The 25,034-nt window shown below is 41.3% G+C and overlaps 1 protein-coding gene across 2 annotated transcripts in view; it reads left to right on the plus strand.

Annotated features, from left to right (window-relative positions):
- The window catches only part of klf5l (Kruppel-like factor 5 like), a 75,313-nt gene that overhangs the window by 12,686 nt on the left and 37,593 nt on the right, over positions 1 to 25,034 (plus strand). Inside the window, exons 2-4 of one of the 2 annotated variants that reach the window (XM_020526723.2) lie at positions 9,179 to 9,277; positions 18,086 to 18,959; positions 20,310 to 20,369. In XM_020526723.2, coding sequence (XP_020382312.2) covers positions 9,179 to 9,277; positions 18,086 to 18,959; positions 20,310 to 20,369 — 1,033 coding nt within the window. The remainder of the gene's footprint in view (positions 1 to 9,178; positions 9,278 to 18,085; positions 18,960 to 20,309; positions 20,370 to 25,034) is intronic. The other variant, XM_048605212.1, reaches the window with a different exon arrangement.

The raw sequence follows: 25,034 nt of genomic DNA on the forward strand, positions 1-25,034 counted from the left end.
ACCTTTCCCCCAAACTACTAGCTGAGGAATTGCTTTTCTTTACAATAGAAATTTGTTAATGTTGAATGATATAGACTTGATTTTTTTTTATGATGAACACATATAGCCCATCCTAAGGTCAACTACTCAAATGTTAATAAAATCAACAAACAGAAAATTTCAAAACCTAATGGATTTATTTAATCCTAAAAATCTCATCTCATTTTGCTGTAATAAGCGCACTGGCGAATCCTTACAGCAACACACAAAATACATGGGGTGGCAGGTGAATTCACTCCTGAGAAGCTCCAACGTGCATGGGAAAGTTCAGTCAGGGAGGTGACCAATCAGAGAAAGGTCACAATCAGAAGCAAATGTGGGAGAGAAGCAGCTTGTGGTTGAAGGAGAAGTGAGAAGGTGAACAGCAACTGTCAGCAATGCTGCTGGACTGGAGGAAGTGGGGCCAGGAGTGGAAGAAGGCAATGAGAAGCAAGTCTGGGGGCCCACAGACTGTGGGTACTCAGCGTGAGGGAGCGAGACCCCTGCACCAGTCAGGGGAAGTAAGGGTACAAAGTAGGGAGAGGGGCTGGAAAGGGAGGAAAAGCAGTTTTAAATCTTTGACAAAGGACTAGTGCATTGTATAAAAATGACTACTTTAATAAACTGTGTCAAATTAGATAATTTAGTTCTGAGCAATTTTGTTTCACAGACATTTGCATTTGTCTGTTATTACGTCTCAAAGATCTCACATACTGTGAATTACTTGGGGTACAGTGACTGTGCTAAAGATAAATGTGCAATTGTTCAGTTGTGATTTCACCAGTCAATGGAAACTGATGTTTACAGTGATTCCCTTTTGTGCAAAGAAATCTGTATCACTTGTTTTTTTGAAAAAGTGTTTTGTTCCTATCTTATGCACATTGTCCTGAGCTGATGTAAATACTTTGGTGTCTAGGAACTTAATAGGAAACAGCGTCTAAGGGCATGATCGATGGGTACCAGCCACATGGTTCCCTTTTCCACAGACATCGGGATCTGATATTTGTCAACCCCTTGTAACCATCATGGTACCTCTGCAAACCATTTTCAGGCCACTTAGGAAGCATACAGTTGCATTGCAGACTGCACCAGCAACTACCATTGAAATATTATTGCAAGGACACTTAGTGTACAAGAAGATGCATCCAGCCCATGCATTATACTGTATCTTAGGTCTGCTCAGTTACTGTCTTAGCTGTAGTTCACTTAGCATCTACCTGCATGCTGACAACTTACAAGCCTTGCCTTGCCTGTCACGTTTTAGCGCTTCAACTGGAGCCAAAAGCTATCAGCATTGCCGTATTGATGTGTCTTTGTGTAGGGACACAGTCAGGCTGCTTTGTCGGTAAGGTTTTATCCACATGGGAGAGGACATCTTGCTGTTTGGCTCACTGGGATGCCTATTGATGACTTGCCATTAGGAATCTGGGAGGGGGCGTGGTCATCTTTATGAATGGCACATCAAGACATCAATCTAACACCTACAGCATGTGTGACAAACACTACATGTTCATTCAAATAAATGGTCCTGTCGGAAATTGGTTGGGGGCTAGACCTCAATCTGGTCAAGTATACCCAGTACCATCAGTCATGGACACAGTATGCACATAGTACAGAGCCTTGGCCAGGGCCAGTCATGCTGTTGGGCTACTGACAGTCACAGGATCTATCTGATTGCAATCCAGGGACCAGGCAATGGTCTGCTCTCTAAGACCATCAGAAGTCGACAAAGGAATTGCGTATCATGTGTCAGGGAGCTGCCAACACAGTGGTCAGGGGTCGGGTCAGTCATATCTGGGAGCTCCTCAAAGTTAGACAAAAGAATATCATACTTAAAGCCTTTCTAGTGGTCATTAAAGGAGGGGGCCCGTAAGGGCAATGAGATGGGATAGCATTGCCGCTGTAGAAGTGGAAACAAGGCCAGTGATGAGTGTAAGGTGCTTGAAATATATTGGGGGTGAAAAGCAGAATTGCACCAAAGAACATTGATAGGAGACAGGAGGAGGTGATTATTGGCCTCCACAGGGACAGCATAGAGAAATGTGGTGGTCATATTAAGGTGTAACTTGGGATCTCATGGGGCAAGGAAGATTGTGAGAGACAAAGTTCAATGTTGAGGTGTTGCAGACGGTGGAAATAGGTTGTCACAGTAGTGCAAAGTGGAAGGGGACATGGGGACTCTAGGGGTGAACCTGACAACCAGGTGGAATGCAGTACTTTTTGTGTCCATCATGAGCTGCATTCCCTGCCATCACTTACTATTTGCTAGATGCAAAATGCAACAAGAAGATAGTTGGGATTATGTCCAGAGCAGGCAGAGACAGTATCACTCGGAGATAGCAAGAACTGCAAGTGCCGGAGTCAGGGTCAATACAGTGTGGAGCTGGAGTGACACAACAGGTCAGATGGCAACAGAGGAGCAGGAGAGTCGATGTTTTGGGCTTGGACCCTTCATCAGGACTCTGTCACCCAGACAGTGTCACTTTACTTTGTAAAAGTGAGGGTTCATGTTTCATGGATGCCAGCACATTGAAAAACAAGTATATGAAGGCATTTGAAAACTGCAGCTACATTTCAGTTGCAATAATCTCATCATCCATTAGCAATGCATGCAGAGTGAATATGCTTAGGGTTCAAGTGCTGGTCAACGGTGATTTACACCATGCCATTGGCCTTTGCAAATGAAACATTGACATATGAAGTGAACTGGTCCCATGGGACTAAAGTGACTTTACCTTTTTTTAACCTTTCGAAAGTTAGCAGCAATGACTTAAAAAGAGGCAAATGCTGATCAGAAGTAACCCATTACTTGTGCAACTTCCAAGAATGTTGTGAGAAGCAGTGACCTGTGTGAAACTCAGTCATGTACCCATAAATGCATCAGGACCATGACCAATGCTATCTATGTAAGATCACACAAGTTCATTTTATCTCCTCATGGAGATGTCAGTGCTGCAGTCCATGCAGTAGGATTGAGAAACATAGCTAGCTTAGGTGTAGCATGCTATCAACTGCACAAACAACGTACTGACGGGGCCATATCACACTGCTGTGGAATTCAATAGGAAGGGGTTCCATTCCATTAATGTTCAGGCAGTCTGCAATCTTTGTTACTATTTCCTGATAATGTGCGCCCATTACTCCAGTAGATACATGACTGTTATATCCTGAAGCAATCATATCTGGTGTGTTTAAGTGTCCGGATGCCCTTCAAGGCTGGTTACTGGGCAACAAGGGCTACCCACTGCGACCATGGCTCGTGATACCATTGCACATTCCCTGACTGAGGTGGAATGCATGCTTTGACTCGGGCGGAGCAGAGTATAGAGCTACAGAAGATGGGATGGGGAGGGGATGGTCTCCAGTCCAGTCCAGGTAGAGTGTGACACACCATCCTGGCATGCACAATTGGAACAGATGAGAACGTGAGGTAACAGTTGTGAAGGAACTGGGAGAACGGGAAGGAGAAGGAGAACAAGAACAAGGGTTCTACAATCAAACAGGCCCTGACTGATAACCCAGTTCCAGCAGAAGAGAGCTGGTTATAGCAGACCTTCATGGTTTGTTCATTGGTCATGATGCCAGCATGTGGCTTGCATTGTGGGGACAATCTGTACCTCATTTTCATTTTGTTTGTATTCTCTTTTGCTGGCTGTAAGTAAAAGCTCATATTTGAAATTGTCCCAACTGCTTGCCTGCGTGTGATGTTCCCTTATTAGCCAAGGACAAGCTGTGGTCGTAGCAGTCACAAGAGGGTGTTCAGTTGAAGTGTAGCTATGAACAGGTAAACTGTGTGGCTTGGGTTAAACAGTGACTGTGATAAGTGAAAGGGATTTCATGTGCAAGGGAGTGGGACCTGTGTGCTGTGAGCAGTGTGGCTTTGTGGCTGATGTGCATTGCCTTGCCAGTAAGGGGGCAACACCAGATTGCCAATACTTCTGCAGATAGACAGCAGCCTTTCAAGAATGGCAAGGGCACAAAGGTTGCTGATCATTCAGCGGATATCCACTAAGTGGTGTTCTGGGAATAGGTTGTTGTAAGTTGGCAATGGAATCAGATATGAGGGATGCATTAAGATTGCGGTAGATAGTTAATGAACAGGGTTGGTAAGATATGGTGAGAAGTCTTGCTCAGCTTTATGGCAAGAAATCCTCCAATAAAAACTTAACTCAAGTAGAACTTCGCCAAAGAACTGTGAGAATCAGCCCTAGGTGACTTCATCGCCTCAAAGAAGTTGGATTGAGAAAGGAGCCTCTGAAAGTAAAAAGTAACATTTGAGAAAATCCTATTAGAAAACCACAGGAGTCGGGACGGGGTAAGAAATATTTTGATCCCTGCCTTACAGTGATAGTAAATGTGATAAAAGTAATCTAACCTTGAGGCGATGCTTCCATTATGAGAATCAGTGGGAACATTAAGCAATGATTATTTACTGTTGTAAAGAGATAAATTCCAAACTAATTGAATGAAAGGACTAACAATTGCTTGAAATTGATTGCTAGTACCATCTGACCAACATAATTGATTGTTTTTATCAGTCACAATTTTGAAAATTAATCTAAAAGTAGACGCTCAGGAGAGTTTCATAATTGATTTTAAGAATAAATTGATAAAAATTGAGCAATCTAAATTACCTACTGTCTATGCCTGTGCTATATATTCTTCTTTTTTTTACCTAATTAATCCATTGAAGGAGATTATTGGTGAACATTGAGTTTGGATGTTTGGTCAATTCTTTGCTCATATTTGCTTACGTGCTTTGTTAGAAAGAAAATGGTAATTCCCCAATATCAGTGAGATGATTTTTCTTCTGTAGAGGAGTGCAGCTTTGTACAGTATTAGATAACAATGGAATGCAAGTAAGCCTCTCACCGCTCACTAAGTTACTTGGAGAATTGGACATTTTATTCTCAACGTCAAGAATCTCATTTCTGCTGATCTCACCCTATATTCCAATTGGCTCACCAAAACCCAAGTCGTTCAGGGGTTGGAAATGTGCTGGATAGTTTAGTGCGAGAAGCTGAGATTTAATGCTTCCTGTACATACAATGGCAGACAGACGTGAAAATATAGTTTGCCATTACCATCCTGGGCCTTTTTTCAGGGTGGAAGCTGTGCTACTGTGGGCAGATAGCCAGTTCAAGTAAGTTAATGGCTATTGAGCTTACAGACGCTCATCATGGTGGGAACTGAGCCAACAGCCTGGATGCAGCATTCCAGTGGCAGACTGGGGCCAACACTCCAGCAAGACTTGATAGCTTTCCCAGCTAGCTAGCTGTAGCTGCAGGTCATCCTATGGAGGGGGATTGGAGCATAAGACAAAAGAGACTCAGCTTGTAGAACCTTCTTCGCCATTCAGAATTCACCATGTGCAATTCTACTTTCCTGCCTGCTCCCTGCATCTCTTGATTACCTGGTAACACAACAACCTGCACGTTAACCAAAACAATGGACAGCTACAATAAATAAGGAATCATTTACAGAGAATAAAAATTAAACTGAACAAAAAAAGGATGGCATTTAGGGGTTGCTGGCAAGGCCAGCATTTGTTACCAATCTCTAATTGCTTTCAAGCCATTTTAGAGGGAAGTTAAAAGTTAACAACATTGCTGTGTGGCCTGGAGTCACTTGTAGGCCAGTGCAGGTAAAGACAGCAGATTTCCTTCCCTAAGGGAAATTACTGCAGCAGATGGTGTTTTACAACAGTTGATAGTTTTATGATCACCTTTTTGGAAACTAGCTTTCTATTCGAAGATTTTTTTTTATTGGATTCGGCTGCCATATTGGGATTTGAACCCTGTCCACAGAGTATTAGCCTGGGCCTCTGGATTATTATTTCAGTGACATTACCATTGATCACCTTCTTACAATGAAGTATTAAAAATAATGCTCACAGAGTGTTCAACTGTCTAATAATTATGTAATATCAATCCTCTATACATAGAGAGAAGTCATAAGTATATGCAAGTCAAGAGTTAGGACACAGTTAGGAGTTGTATCTTGAGTTTTGACTTCCTATTTTAGAAAAGTAGTAAAGCCATAAATTGACTAAGATAAGAAACTATTGTTAGGAGAAAATTAATGTATGGGACCATTCCAAATTTTAAGACTGTTGCATGTACTGTCAATTTTCCTCATTACAATACAACTCCTCACCTTTGGGAAATTACCAACAGAAAACAAAGGAGAAAATGTTCAATCTCTGCCCTCTTTGATCAAAATCCAAAACTATTCCATCCTGAATCACCGTCATCATCATCCACAACAATGAAGAAGATGGATATGGATGTTGAAATTCATGTCACTTCCAATGTGTCAGCTCAGACTTCACCTGACATGAGGAAGAGAGAGTATTTGAGAACCATGATCTCAAATCTGAGGCTAAGGTCATAGTTACTGGGCAACATTGGTCCCTGTCCTCCTGCATGCTTCAGAGACTTGGCTTCTAGCAGATACCAAAAAGCATTAGAGAAATACTACCATTGGTACCTTCACAAGGTCTTTCAAATCTGGTGTCAGGAAAGGCAGTCTGACAGACTCCTCAGCCCATTTTGGTTTTATTCATAGGATGTGGGAATCACTGGCTAGGTCAGTATTTATTGCCCATCGCAATTTCCCAGAGGACTATTAAATGTCAACCACATTGCTGTAGATCTGGAGTCACACGTACGACACACCAGGTAAGGATGGCAGATTTCTTTCTGTAAAAGTTTGTTCATGAACCAGACAGGTTTTTTAAACAAGAATCAACAGTGGTTACATTATCACCATTAGACTAACCTTCTTTAAAATTCCAGATTTTTTAAAATTGAATTCAAATGTCATCATATGCCATAGTGATATTCAAACCCATATCATCAGAACATTAGCCTGGGATTCTGGATGACAAGTCCAGTGACATTACCACGTCACAGCCTCTCCTTACCCACCCAGCATCAAAAACTAAGTATTCAAAACCAGATCCCCTGGACAAGACATCTTGTTCATATGTCCAAGACCAGAATTTCAAACTAACTCGTCAGTCACGGCAGGGGGCCAACAGGAGGGTAGTGGAGATGCTTTAGGGATGTTCACGTAACATACTTTAAAAAAATCAAACAGGGGAGACCCTAACAATGACTGACTAACATGAAGAAGGCTCCTTGAGTCAGCCCCAACTACATTATCAGGTCTCACTGGGAATATGCACGATGAAGTCGAGGTTTCAGACAGCGCAAAACCTCCATACACATCTACCAAAACTTCGAATACTACCTGTCCAGTGTGTGGGGGAATCTGCAAATCATGCAGTGGCTTTACCAGCTGTTTCACAACGTATGAATTGGAGTGGAAACAAGTCTTCCTTTATCCTGAGGGACTGCCGAAGATGAAAACTGGTAAAACCTGGATTCCAGCTTGGAAAGGTCATTAGTTTGACACTTCTGCAGCATCATTCCCACATTTTACTCCTACGTAGCCCTGACTCTCTTCTCAATTAAAGGACTAGCCACCAGTTAATTATACTGCCACTGCTCTGTGCTGGTCCTCCCTGATTCCTTTTGTTTTCAAAATGATTATGTTATGTAACAACAATGAATGGCTGAATAGGTTGGGGCTGTTTTCCCTGGAATGTCGGAGGCTGAGGGGTGACCATGTAGAGGTTTATAAATCATGAGGGCATTTGTAGGGTAAATAGGCAAGGTCTTTTCCCCAGGGTGGGGGAGTCCAAAACTAGAGGGCATAGGTTTAAGCTGAGACAGGAAAGATGTAAAAGGGACCTAAGGGGCAACTTTTTCATGCGGAGGGTGGCGTGTGTATGGAATGAGCTGCCATTGGAGAGGAAGTGGAGGAGGCTGGTACACTTGCAACATTCAAAAGGCATCTGGATGGGTGTATGAAAAGGAAGGGCTCAGAGGGATATGGGCCAAATGTTGGCAAATGGGACCAGATTTATTTAAGATATTTGGTCGCCGTGGATGCGTTGGACTGAAGGTTCTGTTTCTGTGCTGTACATCTCTATGACTCTATGTAGGCATGTTTTAATGGACTCCTAATAATTCAGATCACTCATGATAACAGATTCAATGATTGATTCATCTGCTTTGAATGCATGTTTCTTGTTCTCATGAATCCAGAGCAAGCTGGACTTTAATATTATGAAGCCAAAGAACTCCTTTCAATTGAAAATGGACCTAAAGCTGTTCCTGATCATTGGAAAAAAGTCATAAATTGTTAAGTCCAACAAGATTAATTATTCCTGGAATAGAGAAAGTAGGATTTTTTTGAAGATTTTAAAATTATGAAAATTTTTGATGAATGACTAAAGTAATATTTAGTCTCTGGAGGGGCTTGATTTGTTGAGGAGCAAGTAATTTCATCTCTTATGAAAATAGTATGTAAATTATTAAAACTGTAAATGTAGAGCTGTGGGTAGGAGGAAGGAAGCAACATAGTAGCTTTCATTCTTTTTCAAGCTCTGAGAGCCAACATAAGCACAATGGGCCAAATTACTTACTTCTGTACTGTAAATGTCTCAAATTAAAACTGCCCAAGTTTCAAAGCAAAATGTTGAAAGCATTGTGTTATTTTTGTGAGGAGATTAAAAATAGTTGACATAGTTTAGGAATAAGAGGTCTCCTTTCAAGACAGACATGAGAGTCTCAAGTGTGGAATTCTCTACTTCAAAAGGTAGTGAAGATTGAGTCATTAAATTATTCAAGGTTGAATTGGATAGATTTTTGATAGACAAGGGAGTCAAAGGTTATGGAGGACAAACAGTAAAATGAAGCTGAGAGCACAACCTGATTAGCCATGATATTATTGAATCATGCAGTAGAATTGAAATGCCAAATTGCCTACTTTTGCTATGTTATTGACCTGAGATATACAGTACAAGGGGGAAGATAGTGGGTACCGTGTTTGACATGTAAAGTTAGAATAGGGTGAATCTCCACACTGAATCTCAGTTGCCTCCTTGCCTAAGAGTATTGTTAATGGAGTAACCCATTTTTTTTCATGGGCTCCAAAGAGGTCATGCTGATTGGATTGCAAGAGAAAACTCACAGTAAGTCTGTTTTTCATTGGAGGAAAATCTATCAGACAAAAACTTTTGTAATATTTGTAATGAAAAGAGAATCTGACATTTCAGAGTTAAGTATTCTTAATTTTCTTTTCTGGCTAGGCCAATATATTTCTAGGAGAAGATAACATTAAATCGTCAGGTCTACTGAAATCACATTTACTGCAGTTGCTACAAACAACTACATCTTCCCCAAGTCAAGTAAGTTCACATTTTCCTTTTATCTAAATTCTAATTACATCCATTCAGAAAATGTTTGCAATGCAAAAAAGACCCAATTTAGCAAATTGATATTGATTTCCATGGTATAACGTGGAATTGCAGACTGTGATATTGTGATCCAACAATAATTTACATGATGCTTAGCATATAGACCAATGGGTGTACAGGTAGGAGAGAGAGAACTGAATGTGATATGTTTAAGTTTGAGGACCTATTCTAAAATAGTACAACTTATAATGTTTGAAATATTCTAATAAAGAACATTCATTAATAAGCAATACAAAAAGTTCTGGCATTAAATATTGCCAGTTCAGCTCAAATTGTTGCAGTTTAATTTTGTTAAAAAGCACCTTTTAAGTGCTTGAAAATGTAAATATATATATATCAGTAGTGATAAAGGTTTGATGGTATGTGCATATCTCTGCAGTTCCTATGCTATTTTCCATTACATACCAGCAAAAACCATGTTTACGAACAGATGTCTGGTTGTTAAGCTACGTCATTATGCACTTAATGCTTTCAGTGATATGTTCTTAACTATAGTCGGTGATTGTTGGCTTCATCAAAACACAATTACCCATTCATTTTTCCTACTCTAGGAGGACACCAATAGATAGTTTATAAATTCCTCATTTATTGCTTCCTTCTTGAGTAGATAAAAGTAAGAGAAAAATAAATTATTTGATCAGATTTCTCTCTTGAAAATGTCTCACAAAGTCTACAAGAATCAACTGGGCACTTGACTGTGACATATGTTTAACAGTTAGAATGTTTGGGAACTGTTGAATTCAATAGATATGCAATCTATTTTCTGAAGCTTTACTAATCCAGGGGAGTCTGCTGTGGTTATGCAGAAAGGACAGTTCTCATTCTGTACATCCACAACAGATTTTTGCTCCCCATTTTGCCATGTGCAAAATGTCAGTGTAGAATGAATAACTTTAGTCTAATGTAATTTACATAAATAATACATAAATAATGTTAATTATATCTGGAATTCTTAGCCTGAGATTTGATTTGATTGAAGTTTGCACTCAATGTCTTACGATTCGGGAAATATTAAGCAGTAAGAAAGTGGTCCAGAACTAAGAAGAGATAATAAAGTTACTTGTTTGGCTATTGTTTTCTCTGCAAAGCCCCATGTTATAACAAATGGAAAGTTATGATCTAGTCCATAACAGAGGGTGACGTTCCAGTCTATTTTGAAGAGAACTGCGATTTGGTCAATAGTTTTTGAAAGGCAGTGACAAGAGCTTCACATTTAAATTCTGAGTCAGTATTCAATAGGGTACTCTTAGCTGTAAGGTGTAGTTCCCGTCATATGGAAGTTCATCATACATGAAGTCTCTTTCTGTTAAATTACAAACATGCTTTCAGCCGGTGTGAGGAAGATTTTCATCACAGGAGGAGCAGTGATGTTTGACCTGCCAGACTTAATCAGTCTCTGAGTCGTTCTATTACTTTGTGGGATGAATGCAAAAGCTATGACCTTGATCCAATAAGAATTACAACAAGAAGAAAAACAAAGTGAACCTGAGTGAACTCTAAGGGAACAGCAACACAGAGGACGATAGGATATTAAGCCAATGGAGAAAATATCGTATGCTTTATGAATATCACCTGAATTTTCTAAAGAGATGGCATTACTCCCAGATATTTATTGAAATATAGTGACCAAACAATTAATTAGAGTAAATTTAATTAGGGGTGGTGGGAGAAGAGTATAATGACTGTATGAGGAAATTAGTGGGACAGCTTAATTCCACGTACAAAAGTGACATGAGGAAAATATTTTTTTAAGTAGTGAGGGGTTAAGGTCAGGAATGCACTGCCTGAAAGTATGGTTTCCTGAAAGGTAATGGAATTGATGTGAAAAAATGCAATAGGGAAAAGACGGGAGAATGAGACTAAGTCATTTGTCACGGCATATCTCTTGCAACCATTCAGTGATTCACTGACATGCTCTGACAGTCAGCAGGAGAAAACGTTTATAAAACAGGTAGTTATTGGAAGACACACAATACCTTCTGGCGAAGATAACAAGGTGTAGAGCTGGATTAACACAGCAGGCCAAGCAGCATCAGAGGAGCAGGAAAGCTGATGTTTCTGGCCTAGACCCATCTTCAGAAATGGGGGAGGGGAAGGGGGTTCTGAAATAAATAGAGAGAGCGGGGGAGGCGGATAGAAGATGGATAGAGGAGAAGATAGGTGGAGAGGAGACAGACAGGTCAAAGAGGCGGGGATAGAGCCAGTAAAAGTGAGTGCAGGTGGGGAGGTAGGGAGGAGATAGGTCAGTCCAGATAGATCAAAGGGGCGGGATGAGGTTAGTAGGTAGGAGATGGGGGTGGGGCTTGAGGTGGGAGGAGGGGATAGGTGGGAGGAAGGACAGGTTGGGGAAGCGGGGACGAGCTGGGCTGGTTTTGGAATGCGGAAGGGGGAGGGGAGATTTTGAAGCTTGTGAAGTCCACATTGATACCATTGGGCTGCAGAGTTCCCAAGCGGAATTTGAGTTGCTGTTCCTGCAACCTTCGGGTGGCACCGTCGTGGCACTGCAGGAGGCCCAGGATGGACATGTCGTCTGAGGAATGGGAGGGGGAGTTGAAATGGTTCACAACTGGGAGGTGCAGTTGCTTAGTGCGAACCGAGCGTAGGTGTTCTGCAAAGCGGTCCCCAAGCCTCCGCTTGGTTTCCCCGATATAGAGGAGGCAACAACGGGAATAGCGGATGCAGTATACCACATTAGCAGATGTGCAGGTGAACATCTGCTTGATGTGGAAAGTCTTCTTGGGGCCTGGGATGGGGGTTGAGGGGGAAGGTGTAGGGGCAGGTGTAGCACTTCCTGCGGTTGCAGGGAAAAGTGCCGGGTGTGGTGGGGCTGAAGGGGAGTGTGGAGCAGACAAGGGAGTCACGGAGAGAGTGGTCCCTCCGGAAAGCAGATAAGGGTGGGGAGGGAAAAATGTCTTTGGTGGTGGGGTCGGATTGCAGATGGCGGAAGTGTCGGAGGATGATGCGTTGGATCCGGAGGTTGGTCGGGTGGTACGTGAGGACGAGGGGGATTCTGTTTTGGTTGTTATTGCAGGGAGGGGGTGTGAGGGATGAGTAGCGGGAAATGCGGGAGACACAGTCGAGGGCGTTCTCGACCACTGAGTGGGGGGGGGGAAGTTGTGGTCCTTGAAAAACGAGGACATCTGAGATGTACGGGAGTGGAATGCCTCATCCTGGGAGCAGATGCGACGGACGCGAAGGAATTGGGAATAGGGGATGGCATTTTTGCAGGAAGGTGGGTGAGACGAGGTGTATTCTAGGTAGCTGTGGGAGTTGGTGGGCTTGAAATGGATATCAGTTTCTAGGTGGTTGCCAGAGGTGGAGACAGAGAGGTCCAGGAAGGAGAGAGAGGTATTAGAGATGGTCCAGGTGAACTTAAGGTTGGGGTGGAAGATGTTGGTGAAGTGGATGAACTGTTCGAGCTCCTCGTGGGAGCACGAGGCGGCGCCGATACGGTCATCAATGTAATGGAGGAAGAGGTGAGATTTTGGGCCAGTGTAGCTACGGAAGAGGGATTGTTCCACGTAACCTACAAAAAGGCAGGCATAGCTTGGGCCCATGCGGGTACCCGTGGCCACCCCCTTTGTCTGTAGGAAGTGGGAGGAATTGAAAGAGAAGTTGTTGAGGGTGAGGACGAGTTCAGCTAAGCGGATGAGGGTGTCAGTGGAGGGGGACTGGGTCGGGCCTGCGGGACAGAAAGAAGCGGAGGGCCTTTAGGCCATCTGTATGGGAATGCAGCTGTATAGGGACTGGGCGTCCATGGTAAAGATGAGGTGTTGGGGACCGGGGAATTGGAAGTTCTGGAGGAGGTGAAGGGCGTGGGTGGTGTCACGGATGTAGGTAGGGAGTTCCTGGACCAAGGGGGAGAAAATGGAGTCGAGATAGGTGGAGATAAGTTTGGTGGGGCAGGAGCAGGCGGAGACAATGGGTCGACCAGGGCAGTCAGGTTTGTGGATTTTGGGAAGGAGATAGAAGTGGGCGGTGCGGGGTTAGGGAACGATGAGGTTGGAGGCTGTGGGTGGGAGGTCACCTGAGGTGATGAGGTTGTGGATGGTTTGGGAGATGATGGTTTGGTGGTCGGGGGTGGGGTCATGATCAAGGGGGCGGTAGGAGGAGGTGTCGGAGAGTTGGCGCCTGGCCTCGGCGATGTAGAGGTCAGTGCGCCATACTACAACTGCGCCTCCCTTGTCCGTGGGTTTTATGGTGAGGTTGGGATTGGAGCGGAGGGAGCGGAGGGCTGCACGTTCTGTGGGGGAGAGGTTGGAGTAGGTGAGCGGGGTGGAGAGGTTGAGGCGATTGATGTCTCGACGGTAGTTGGAGATGAAGAGGTTGAGGGAGGGTAGGAGGTCTTGGGGTGGTGTCCAGGAGGAGGGGTTGTGTTGGAGGTGGGAGAAGGGGTCAGTAGAGGGAGGGTTAGGCTCACGGTTAAAGAAGTAAGCGCGGAGGCGGAGGCGGCGGAAAAACTGTTCAATGTCCAAGCATGACCGGTATTCGTTGATGTTTGGGTGGACGGGGACAAAGGTGAGCCCTTTACTGAGGACTGACCGTTCGTCCTCAGTAAGGGGGAGGTCTGGGGGGATGGTGAAGACTCGGCAGGGCTGGGTGCTACTGTGTCCTCTGGAGCTGCTGGCTGTGGAGATGATGGGCGGAGCGACGTTGGCGTCGGTGGTGGGCCGTGTGGCGTCAGCAATGGGTGGAGTTGCGTCGGCTTTCTGGCAAAACAATGTTTAACAGCAAGTCATTGTCTATATATGGTAAACTCTAAGAAAAACGCATTGTATTTATATCACATCTTTCGTGATTGCAGGATTTTCTAATGCATTTTATAGCCAAAGAAGAATGCTTGAGGAGCAATCCTTCACATAACCCAATGCTGACCATCCAACTTTCCCTCCTGGCTCCCCATGTTGGCTGATATTCTTAGTAATTCTCTCTTCTTTTAAATTTACCATCATCACTCCTCTCAAAAAACACCTACCTTTAAATCCATTCATTTTGTAAATTATTGGAACATAGGAACAGGAGTAGCTCATTTAGCTTCTTGAGCCTGTTCCACCATTTAATGAGATCATTACTGATTTGTGGCCTAACTCCACATTGCTACCTTTGGCCCATGCTTCATAAAAATGTATCTTTCTCAGATTTAAAGTTAACAACTGATCTAACATCAACTGCCATTTGTGGAAGCAAGTTACAAAGCTCTACCACCCTTTGTAAGTAGAAGTGCTTCCTAACATATCTCTCCTCTTGCTCCAATTCCTACCACTCTATTTCCTCTCCAAAGTCCTAGAACATGTTTCTCCCTCCTAAATTCATGCCCACCTATCCTTTGTGTCCAAATTTGAAACAGTCCAATGAGATTTTGCCTCTGCCACTGTATCGAAATGACTCTTACCAAAGCATAAATTACACCCTATGTAACTGCGATAAAGGTAAGCAATTCCCGTTTGTGTTTTCCAACCTTTCTGCAGCTTTTTACATGATTCAGCACATTATTCTCCAACACTTCTCCGCTGTTATCCAGCAGATTGGCGCTGCTCTCGAATCATTCCATTGTTATCAATCTATTCGTACCCAGAGTATCACTTGTATTTCCTGCTTCCACACAGTTACCCCCTAATGTCCCTCAAAAATCTATTCTTGACCCTCTCCTAACTTCTTATCAATATTTTGCCACAGTGACATCATTTGAAAGCAGAACACGAGCTTACACATGCTGACAACACTCACCTCTGTCTTACCCTACCTCTCTTCATTCTGTGAAAGTCACTAAATTACAAAATTGTTTATCTCATGTTCATTACTGGATGAGCAGAATTTTTTTCTAATTAAAATATTGGAAAAATTAAACTGATTGCTTACAGTCCACACTCCTAAACCATTCCTTAATTACAGACACAAGTTCTTCTCCATCCCATTCCCTGGCAAGAATTTAAGACTAAACCAGAAAGTCCACAAAATTGATGTCATATTTGACCCTGTCATGAGTTTCTGACTACGTATAATGTTCACATAATCACTAAAACCATATCTTGGCAGCAATGCTCAGTTTCACAGGCAGCACGGTGGCACAGTGGTTAGCACTGCTGTCTCACAGTGCCAGGGACCTGGGTTCAATTCCTGCCTCGGGCAACTATCTGTGAGGAGTTTGCACATTCTCCCCGTGTCTGTGTGAGTTTCCTCCCACAGTCCAAAGATGTGCAGGTTAGGTGGATTGGCCATGCTAAATTGCCCATAGGGATATGTAGATTAGGTGGGTTATAGGGGAATGGGATGCTCTGAGGTTCAGTGTGGACTTGTTGGGCCAAAGGGCCTGTTTCCACACTGCAGGGATTCTATGATTCACCCCTACCTGGCCTCATAGGGTGCTGAAAACCTAATTTGTGCCTTTGTTGCCTTCAAGACTTGACAATTCTGAAGCTCTGCTGACTGGTCTTCCACATTCTACCCCAAGTAAACTTGCGGCTATCCAAAACTGTGCTACCTGAATCTTTGCTCGCAGCAAATCCAATTCACCAATTACATCTGCGCTTGCTGCCCTGCATTGGCTTCTGGTTCAGCAATATGCTCATTTAAAAATTCTTACCCTGGTTTTCAAATCCGTTCATGCCTTCAATAATATTTATTTTACCTAGCTTTTGGTTATCTGATACAATGTGGTTTGGTGTCATATCTTGTTTTATACTGCTCCTGTAAAATGCCTTGGGTTTTATTATATAATATTATATATATTTCTTGCTCTTATAATGTAGGATCTATGGCAGCTATTTTAGGTACAGCCTGTAATAAGGTAATCCATTTAAATGATATTTTCTGAAAGATAAACATTGGTCTTGAATCTCAGAGAACTCCCCTGCTGTTTTATGAGATAGTAGCATCATGAAATCTTTTATATCGAGAAGAGATTGGAGGGAAACAATATCAACAATGCAACACTCCCTCAGTAACTGCACTGCTGCATCAGCTTAGAGTTAATGCTCAAGTTTCTTGAGTTGGCCTTGAAACCTCAATTTTCAGATAATGCTAACATAAGAATACAGCAACAAAACATTTATTCTGACAGGTTACAACGAATAGCAGGCTGTGGTAATTGGATGTAATTGAAATACTATGTACTTCACCCAATAATATTCATCTGCAGAACTCAAACAACCAGCTTGAAACATGTGATAGAAGAGTGCTGTTGGTCATTTACAGCATGCTTTGTGCTTAGTTACCTCTTTGACAATTTTATTGTGCAGCACCTTCTGGAGTATGAAAATGGACCACGGTGAGAAGATTACTTTAAAAGGAAGCACTTATTCCTTCACACGAAAAGGAAGGAGAAAAGCTAAAGGAGTGTTAAGAGATCTGGGCACAGCTAGTTGGAAAACATACAGCTTTCAATTGCTGTTATTCAATAAAGTATGCTCATTATTTATTGAGGTATTCTTGGTATGGTGGAGTAGCTGTGAACTCCTGGTACGACCACCAGATGACCTGAAACTCCCTTGCATGGGATTGTTAGTTAAGGATGGAAAAATTGAATGATATCCAAGAAGTATTGCTGTGAAATCCATAATTACTCCCATCGTACAGAAGCTATTAGAAAAATACAGGAAATCTTGTCTTGACAGTTATGCTTTTGAAATACAAAGTCACTCTGATTAGGAAAATATCTAATATATATTTTGCTGGAATTACAATCTTGAACCAGTCAAGCTACTGTCAGTAAACACCCACACATCAGATTTTGGCTGCTACAATTAAATACAATCTAGATAAAATTTTGCTAAATAATACTGCCATTTTTAAAGATGAAACGTTTCTGAAACTAGAATAATGTCAAGTTTAATGGTGCCATAAGTAATTATAACAGCATTACGAAGCAATAATGCTTGTTAGACTACTTACCAAGACTGTCGGTGGCATTGAAACCAAACATCTAACTTTAATGGAGAACTATTTAGAAAGTGCTTATCTTGAGAAATAATCCAATAATGATGGTGAATATGCTGTTATTTTTCAGTATAATGTCATAATTATTCTGATGGGTAACTTCATGGGCAATGTAGCAACATTGGTCACACTGTGACATTGAGTGATAAACTAGTAGTTAACATCACGGATTGCTCTCTTACTGAATTTGGGATGACATAACACCGAGCAGAGATTATAGACTGAATAAAATGCTACTTTCATCCAACTGCATGTTTCAAAGCATAGATCTAGAAGAGACTTGCCTCTTTGCTTTCAGTCATAGATTCTACACGCATGAAAGTCATTTTGAGTAGAAAAAGTAAGGAAATTTTTTGAAAAATGTGGAAAAAGGAAATTTCATTAGGAATAAGTAAATAATTAGGAATATCATCTCAATGTTTGCCATTTGAATCATTAGGCAAATTACTGTTTTATGGAATTTAGCAAATGGTGTCATCAAGTTGTGTTTTACAAGTGTCAAATAAAGCCTGCTGTAAGCTTGAAAGTAACAATCAGCTTCTCTGAATAGAGGATCTTAGATACAAAACACTGTCTTAAAATTTGTCTTAAGAATGTCTTCACTTACATTATAAAGTATGTAGGTACTGGTTAATTTATCAAAAGGTACCATTTGAGTGCACTTCAACAAAATGATTTAAAACAATAGCTTTCTCTTAACAGTTCGTTGTTCTGGCATCATAAAATTAAAAACTTTAAAACTTAGCATCTTTAATATTTTGACAGTGTACTCAAAACAAATGCATTTTTTTTGTTTAAAAAAAGGTAAGATCGGAAATGGACAGGTATCTAGCCCCACTAATTCCACCAGCCTCAACAGTTCTGGATCAGAAGAAATATCGAAGAGAAAGTGCCTCAGTGGTAGATGAGTTTTTTGAGGAGCAGATAACATCGCCATACAGCTTGAATATCAACCTGATCCTGCCTGATATCACCCACTTGAGAACGGGCCTTTACAGACCAACAAAGCAAGCTCTCTCACAAGTCAAGACAGAGCCAGCCACTAACTTCACCCAGTCATGCACGTCCACTACAACACATGCCCTGCCTGAATTCACCAGTGTGTTCAGTGTGCCACAGTCAGTTCCTGTGAATAATATCTTCATCAAGCAGGAAGCCTCTTCCCCTGAGCTACAACTGCCTGTGAGTTCACATCAGCCCCAACTGTATCAGATGCCAATCAACACAGATGTTGTCGACATGCCTTTGAGCTCTACCCAGTCACTTGGCAACACTACAGTTATTCACAGTTGTAACAGTGTTACCATGTCAACAGGCATGGCTGGAGCAAGCAGCATGTCTACCCAGTCAGCAATTAAACACTTTCAGCCTGTTGTATCATCACCAAATAACTTTATTGTACCAGCTCAGTTTTATCGGCAACAAACTTCATATCTGCCGCCATCACCTCCAAATTCTCAACCTGGTAGCCCAGAAAACCAGCCTGACCTTATCAATACACTCTCACCACCTCCATCATATGCTGCATCAGTAGCATCAAAGATAGTTCATCATCCTCAAATGCATAGTCTTCAGACCACCATGCAGCCCTGTCAACCTGGCTTCCAGACAACAAAATACAGTCGACGCAACAACCCTGAGTTGGAGAAGAGACGGATTCATCATTGTGACTTCCCAGGTATGAGTGCTTGTTTAATTAAAAAATTATAAGTACGTAACCTAACAAGAGTAATGAATGATTTTCGTTTCACTGCCATGCCTCTTCTCATATCTCTTTCTCATATAACGCAGAAGGATCCATTCTGGCAATCTTATCTACACCAGCATTCAAAATGAGCAATTCACTTTGGTCCAGTTTCCTGCCTTGTCCTTGTAACTCTGCATGTTAATCAATTTTACATACTAATCTCACTCCCTTTTGAAGGTTTCAAATGAACTTGCCTCCAGCAAGTGAAGTGGATTCCTGACCTTAATGACTCGCTACATGTTGAAGTTTTTTTTCTCATATCACTTTTGCTTCTTTTACCAATTACTTTAAATCTGTGCCATCTTATCTGCAATCAGTTCAAGACTGGGAACATATTCTCCCTATCTATTCTGTACAGACCCGTCATTAGTAAACTTACCAATGATGTTCACATCAAGAATGAATAACTTTTAAACAAAATCACAGAATAGGAACATGTATCTGGTGCAATTTTTGCTTTATCAACTCCTGGAAGCAGTGAAGTTAATTGTAGCAGCCTTACTTCTGCTCTAAGAGACTAGGTACCCGTTCAGACTGGTGAATGTATCTGCAATCCTCTTGGTCTGTGTAGCTCAATTTTAAATTGCTTGAAGGCATTTATTATGGCCCAGCTTTGTTGCCAAGTTTTATGGCAATAGTTGAAATTTTGCAAGTGAGCAAGACACCAACTTGCTTGTAGTCCTCTTTACAAAAATGATTGATGAGCTTGTTAGTTAGTCAACCAACTTACTTCATCAGTTTTGTATACAGAGGCCTTAGATAATTAAAAGACTAATAGCAACGAACCCCTTGGGGCATATTTGCGATGTTCAACTGCTAATCTGCTCTGTCTCATTAAATTCATTGCTCAAACACTGGGAAATCCATATAATTGTAGCTATTTAAAAACTGAGATAAACAAGCAGTTGGAATTATTCATCAATTTAATGCTGCAGACTGGCCTTGTTTCTCTTTTTTTCTAAAGAGTGTTTAGTATCCGTGGCCAAATCTGATGCCTGATTTATCAATTGAGGTTCTGAAGCTGAAAAACCCTGGACCATACAGTTGTAAAGATATTTCAATGATCTGAAAATAATCCTACTTATAGTACTTGAAGGGACTGATTCTCAAAGTATCTCAGCAGCTTCCTTCTGTGTGGATCCTGAAGTTTGAGGTCTACAGGTGTACCCTAGAATTACTAAATGTAACAGCTTTTTTTAAAAGCAGGAGGGGCAGATTATAAATCTGAAAAGAAAAAAAAATACATTTTAACTGAGATGCATTCTAATGTATTGTTTTCAGGCTGCACCAAAGTTTACACCAAGAGTTCTCATTTGAAAGCACATCAAAGGACCCACACAGGTATGCTGTTTTCCTTGGATATTGTTTTAAGCCATTAAAACAATCATATAGTTGATGCTAAATAAAAACTGAAAGAACTGCAGATGCTGTAAATCAGAAACACAACCAGAAGTTGCTTGAAAAGCTCAGCAGGTCTGGCAGCATCTTTGAAGAGAAATTAAAGTTAATGTGATGCAATATAGTTGATGTAGTAGATCATATTGAACAATTCACTGTTTAAGGATGTGACCATAGAAATGGATCAAGTCTAGCACATTACAGGACTGAGCATTATACTGTGTGCATCTTCTACAAATATAAGCAACTACAGTTGAACTATTATATACTTTGGTGTTCTGGCAATTCTTAACATTTGCTTGTACAATCTGTTAAAAATGGAACACCTTCATAACTGAATTCATTGTCAGAGTAATGGTTTTAAAAATGCATCTCCCAGGTCCTCAATTCTACCGTGTTTTCAAATTAAAGAATTTGAGGAATTAGAAGGCCTCAAAACTTGACTCTTTTTCTTGCTTTCTTTCCATTTCCCCTTATTTTCCTGAGGGTCTTCAATCTTGAAGAAATATGATTCAATTCCTCTAGGACTCTGAACAAAGCTCAATAGTTGTTGTGGACAAAATAAACTTAGCTTACAGCAGAGTTCTAGCAATTGTGTAGAAGATACTCAGCCATGGAATCCCAAATAAAAAAAAAATAAAGTGACCACTCATCAGATTTATCACCAGCAAGCAAGTTTTCATGTTGAACTGTATAGATTTCTAAAAAGATTACTTTGGATCGAATCTTAGAGGTCGCAGCAATGTGGGCTGTGGCAAGGTTCATGGCAGAATCAAGTGAAAATTCCAGCCAGACCTATCAACATCGGAAACATCTCGTTGCACATTTTATGCAGTTGCCAAACAGCGAGGCAAGCAGCAACACACAGCCAGTTAAAGGAATTTAAAGTTTGTTAAACACCTTGGCTCAACTTACTTCATTAAAATTCAGATTCATATCTGACCAAACGTGTCAAACAAGCGAGACGTCGAGAACTCTCAACATGGCAGTCAAAGCCGATTTCAGCTTGCCGTCTACTTCAAACCACTTCCATGTTGATGCCCGGTGTCCAACTGGTCAGGGCTTATTCATTGGACTCCAACCACATACACCTACCATTCGTTGATATTGGCATCTGACACGTTTCTTCAGAGTTCCTAGAAACTGCATTGTCTCCTCTCCACTTATAGTAGGGTTCTGCACTTTAATACTGCAATGGCAATTATAATTGTACTGCTGCAGCTAGGACACTCTACACTCAGGGAGGCGTGCCCATATGCTCATGGACTCAACCAAGCTGCAAATCCATTCCGATCACTTGCTCTCACAGAGCTAATTCACTCGGAGGCTGCCTGGATGCTCACCAGCATTTCTGCTTTGCGTACAGGTCCCTGCCTTCAATACTGTGTGCCAAATTCCCCTTGTCAGCCATGTTCAGGACAAACATAAAGAACCATACAGGAAAGCTGTAGACTAACAGTCCTTGTCTGGGGGCACAACAGCCTTTTAAATGTGGTGCAACTACCAGGCATATTAGTTAACTTAAGGCACCCTGGCTGTGGTGAGATGTTCCAGGATTGGTTCATGTTAAGATGGAGATAGAATCAGAGAAAGGCAGGGTAGGTTGTCGATGAGGAAAGTTTGGGAAGAAATCTCACGAGGTCTCAAATGCAAATGCTCCAAAAAATGTAAATCAACTCGCAATTAGCCAATAAAACACAAGATTCAGCCCAACATTTTTGTGGAAGCTAGTTGAATGCTATTAAAGCTCCTTCACATTACGCATTGGATGAAACAGGGGAGGGGCATGTCTTTATGGATTGATGTAAAGCACATAACAGAATTACAATCATTGCTCATGTTGGGGTTAGGGTGATGAGGAGAGGAAGTTGACAGATTTTCCACATAGGGAGAGTATGCATTGTCTACAGAAGAGAGACAAAAGTATATGATGTGAACAAGATCATCATTGAGACAGAAGTGCATGATGCACACAGGACTGTCACTGTGACAACAGTACACAATGGCCTGACATTTACTGGATCTAATGTATGCTGTAAACACATCTTTATTTATGCCTCTGTATTTATCAATTGCTATGACAAAAAGTTGCACTCCAGTTTTCTGAAGAGCTCACTTGCTGAAACTGAAATATAAATATCAGTGTGGAACACAAGCGCAACCAACAAAAGCATATGAAAAGTTTCATTTCCATACACCATTCTTCTGCACTAGACTTGAAATTGGGGAAAGTATAAGTTCTGGCTTATCTCTTTCATTTTAAAATCTATATTAATTCTGATTACAGTGTTTCTGTAGCATTTTAATTTATCCATTCACACAAGAATAGCTTCTCTACTGTTCATTGGATTTTGGCATGGAAGTTCTCATAGGGAGTTCAACCTGCAGGAGATTGGAGTGAGCAGAGACCAACCCCTGGTTAAATGGCCAGAGTCATGATGTATAGATGGAGGTGGTCTTAGTGCTGGATGCCAACTCACTCACTACCAGGATTTCAGAACACTGCAAGATGTTCAAAGGCTTGACCAGAGTTGACAATGCAAGTTACTCATCATCTTATCCTTTTATTCCTGTCTACATTGTGCAACAACTATCTCGAAGCAATCATAAAACTGTGCCCAACAATGTACTCTTCGAACTAAAGTCTGCTTAAGGAGCACCATCACTCTTTCCTGAAACGTAACCCTACATAACTTGTTCAGAATACAAAACAAATGTCACCACTACTGTGCCTGCCAGCTTGCTGCTTGAAAATGGATCATAACGATCCTCTGTGGTGACACCGATTGGTAACATCAGTCTTGGAATCAGGGAGTAGGACTTCTCCTCAGGATTTATCTCATGGACCGAATGCTGCAGGATGAATGCACTTTAGCAACTTCCCATATTCTGGGCATGACCAGCAAGCAGAAGCTTCCCCATTGATGTATGTCACTGGATTCCAAGTTATTTCTTTTGAGCCCTGCACTTTTGTGAAGCCAGGAGACTGTATAATTGAATGGTACCATCTCTCAGCTCTCACTTTACAAGGACATTTTTTACATGGTGCTTCTTTCTCAGAAGTTCCACACTTGCCATTCTTATTAAGTGGATCATTAGTTAGGTACTTATTGGACATGGAAAGGGGCATGAATTGGCATAAGAGAAAATGAGGAGCTATTGGGAGTGACTGGAGGCATGAGGTTACATTGAGTTGCACAGAGTATATGAACAGCCATGGGGATTGGCTGGGGCACTTGAGTATGATCTTTTCAACTTACCTATTAAAAAAATTCCTGAATCCAAACTATGGTCCATGACTCCTGATTACTACAGACCATGAGTCATCCAGAAGCTGACCTGATCAATGAAAATTGTAGGGAATGAGAAGATTACCAACCCATAATAGAGCCAACCAGGTGAGGAACGCAATGTGTAGCACCCTTACTCTGCCGTAACAAAAAACTTAGAGAGACCAGGAATGCAAGTTCGAATCCCAGAATTACCCTGCCATTTGAAATAGCATTTGTTGTTGCTGAGACTGTACCAAAATCTGCCTTATAATTTAACACTAAAGACTATTGATCCCTTTAAAGTAAATACTTACCATATTGTCTGAAATTGCTTTCCTTGTTATTTTAGTTTATTTGATCTAACCTTCCATTAATTTCATTCAACAACTTTAGGGCTTAATTGCAATAATATTATTAGTGATATGTATTTTTTTTAGAAAACAATGCCATTTGATCAATTTGTTTTTGGAAGAAATAGTTCCAGAATTTTTCTGTTTTGAATGACCTACTTAGCCATATGAGTCTAAATTGTGAACATGTTCTATTATTCCTTCTAATCTTTAAATATGTCCTCCTTTGCAGCCTTCCTCTTGTCTCCTTACTGTGTAAACTCATCACAATGTCTCTTACTCCTGAGAACCTCAAGATATTTTGCTCCCTGCTCATTCAGTTTTTTTTACCCCTACGTTCTCATGTTTTTCTTCAGGAAAAGGACTACCTAACCACTTTTGATATGTTGGATGTGTTTTCAACTATGCAGATTTCTGGGACTATTAGCCTTGACCCTTTAGCTAGGTTTCTGGTTTTTTAAAATGTTCAGAGCACACACAATGACCTGCCAAGAAAATGGTTGTTTCAAGATAAGCTTTATTTAATGTTTTGCTTTCTATCAATACCCCAACCAATATTACGACAAACAAGAAGATATCCAATAGCTGTAGAACAGAAAGTATCTTTATTTAAAGTTAGGTCAATAATCTTTCAACAGTCATGACAAGATGACATTCTTCTCATTGTTATAGAAACCAAAAGTCATCAACCAAGATTATCCACAAAGCATATTTGAAACTTCACTGTTTTGTATTGGAGTGTTTTCATTAGCATTAAAGCACAGTTCCTAATCCTTTGACTGCATCAGCCCTCAAAAGTCTCCACATGTCCTAGCTTGCTCTTTCGCATCAAGTACAATTCTAGATAAATAAAACCACCCATATACACACCAATCAAACACCAATCAGCATGACTGACATAGCAGATCCTGCAGCAAGTTATTTAAACCTTGTATCATGGCCAGTAAAGACAATCCAAAATTGTACGTAAAATCAGGTTCAAGAAG

The sequence above is a fragment of the Rhincodon typus genome, chromosome 14 (genome assembly GCF_021869965.1).
Source record: "Rhincodon typus isolate 14 chromosome 14, sRhiTyp1.1, whole genome shotgun sequence".
In the NCBI taxonomy this organism is placed as follows: domain Eukaryota; kingdom Metazoa; phylum Chordata; class Chondrichthyes; order Orectolobiformes; family Rhincodontidae; genus Rhincodon; species Rhincodon typus.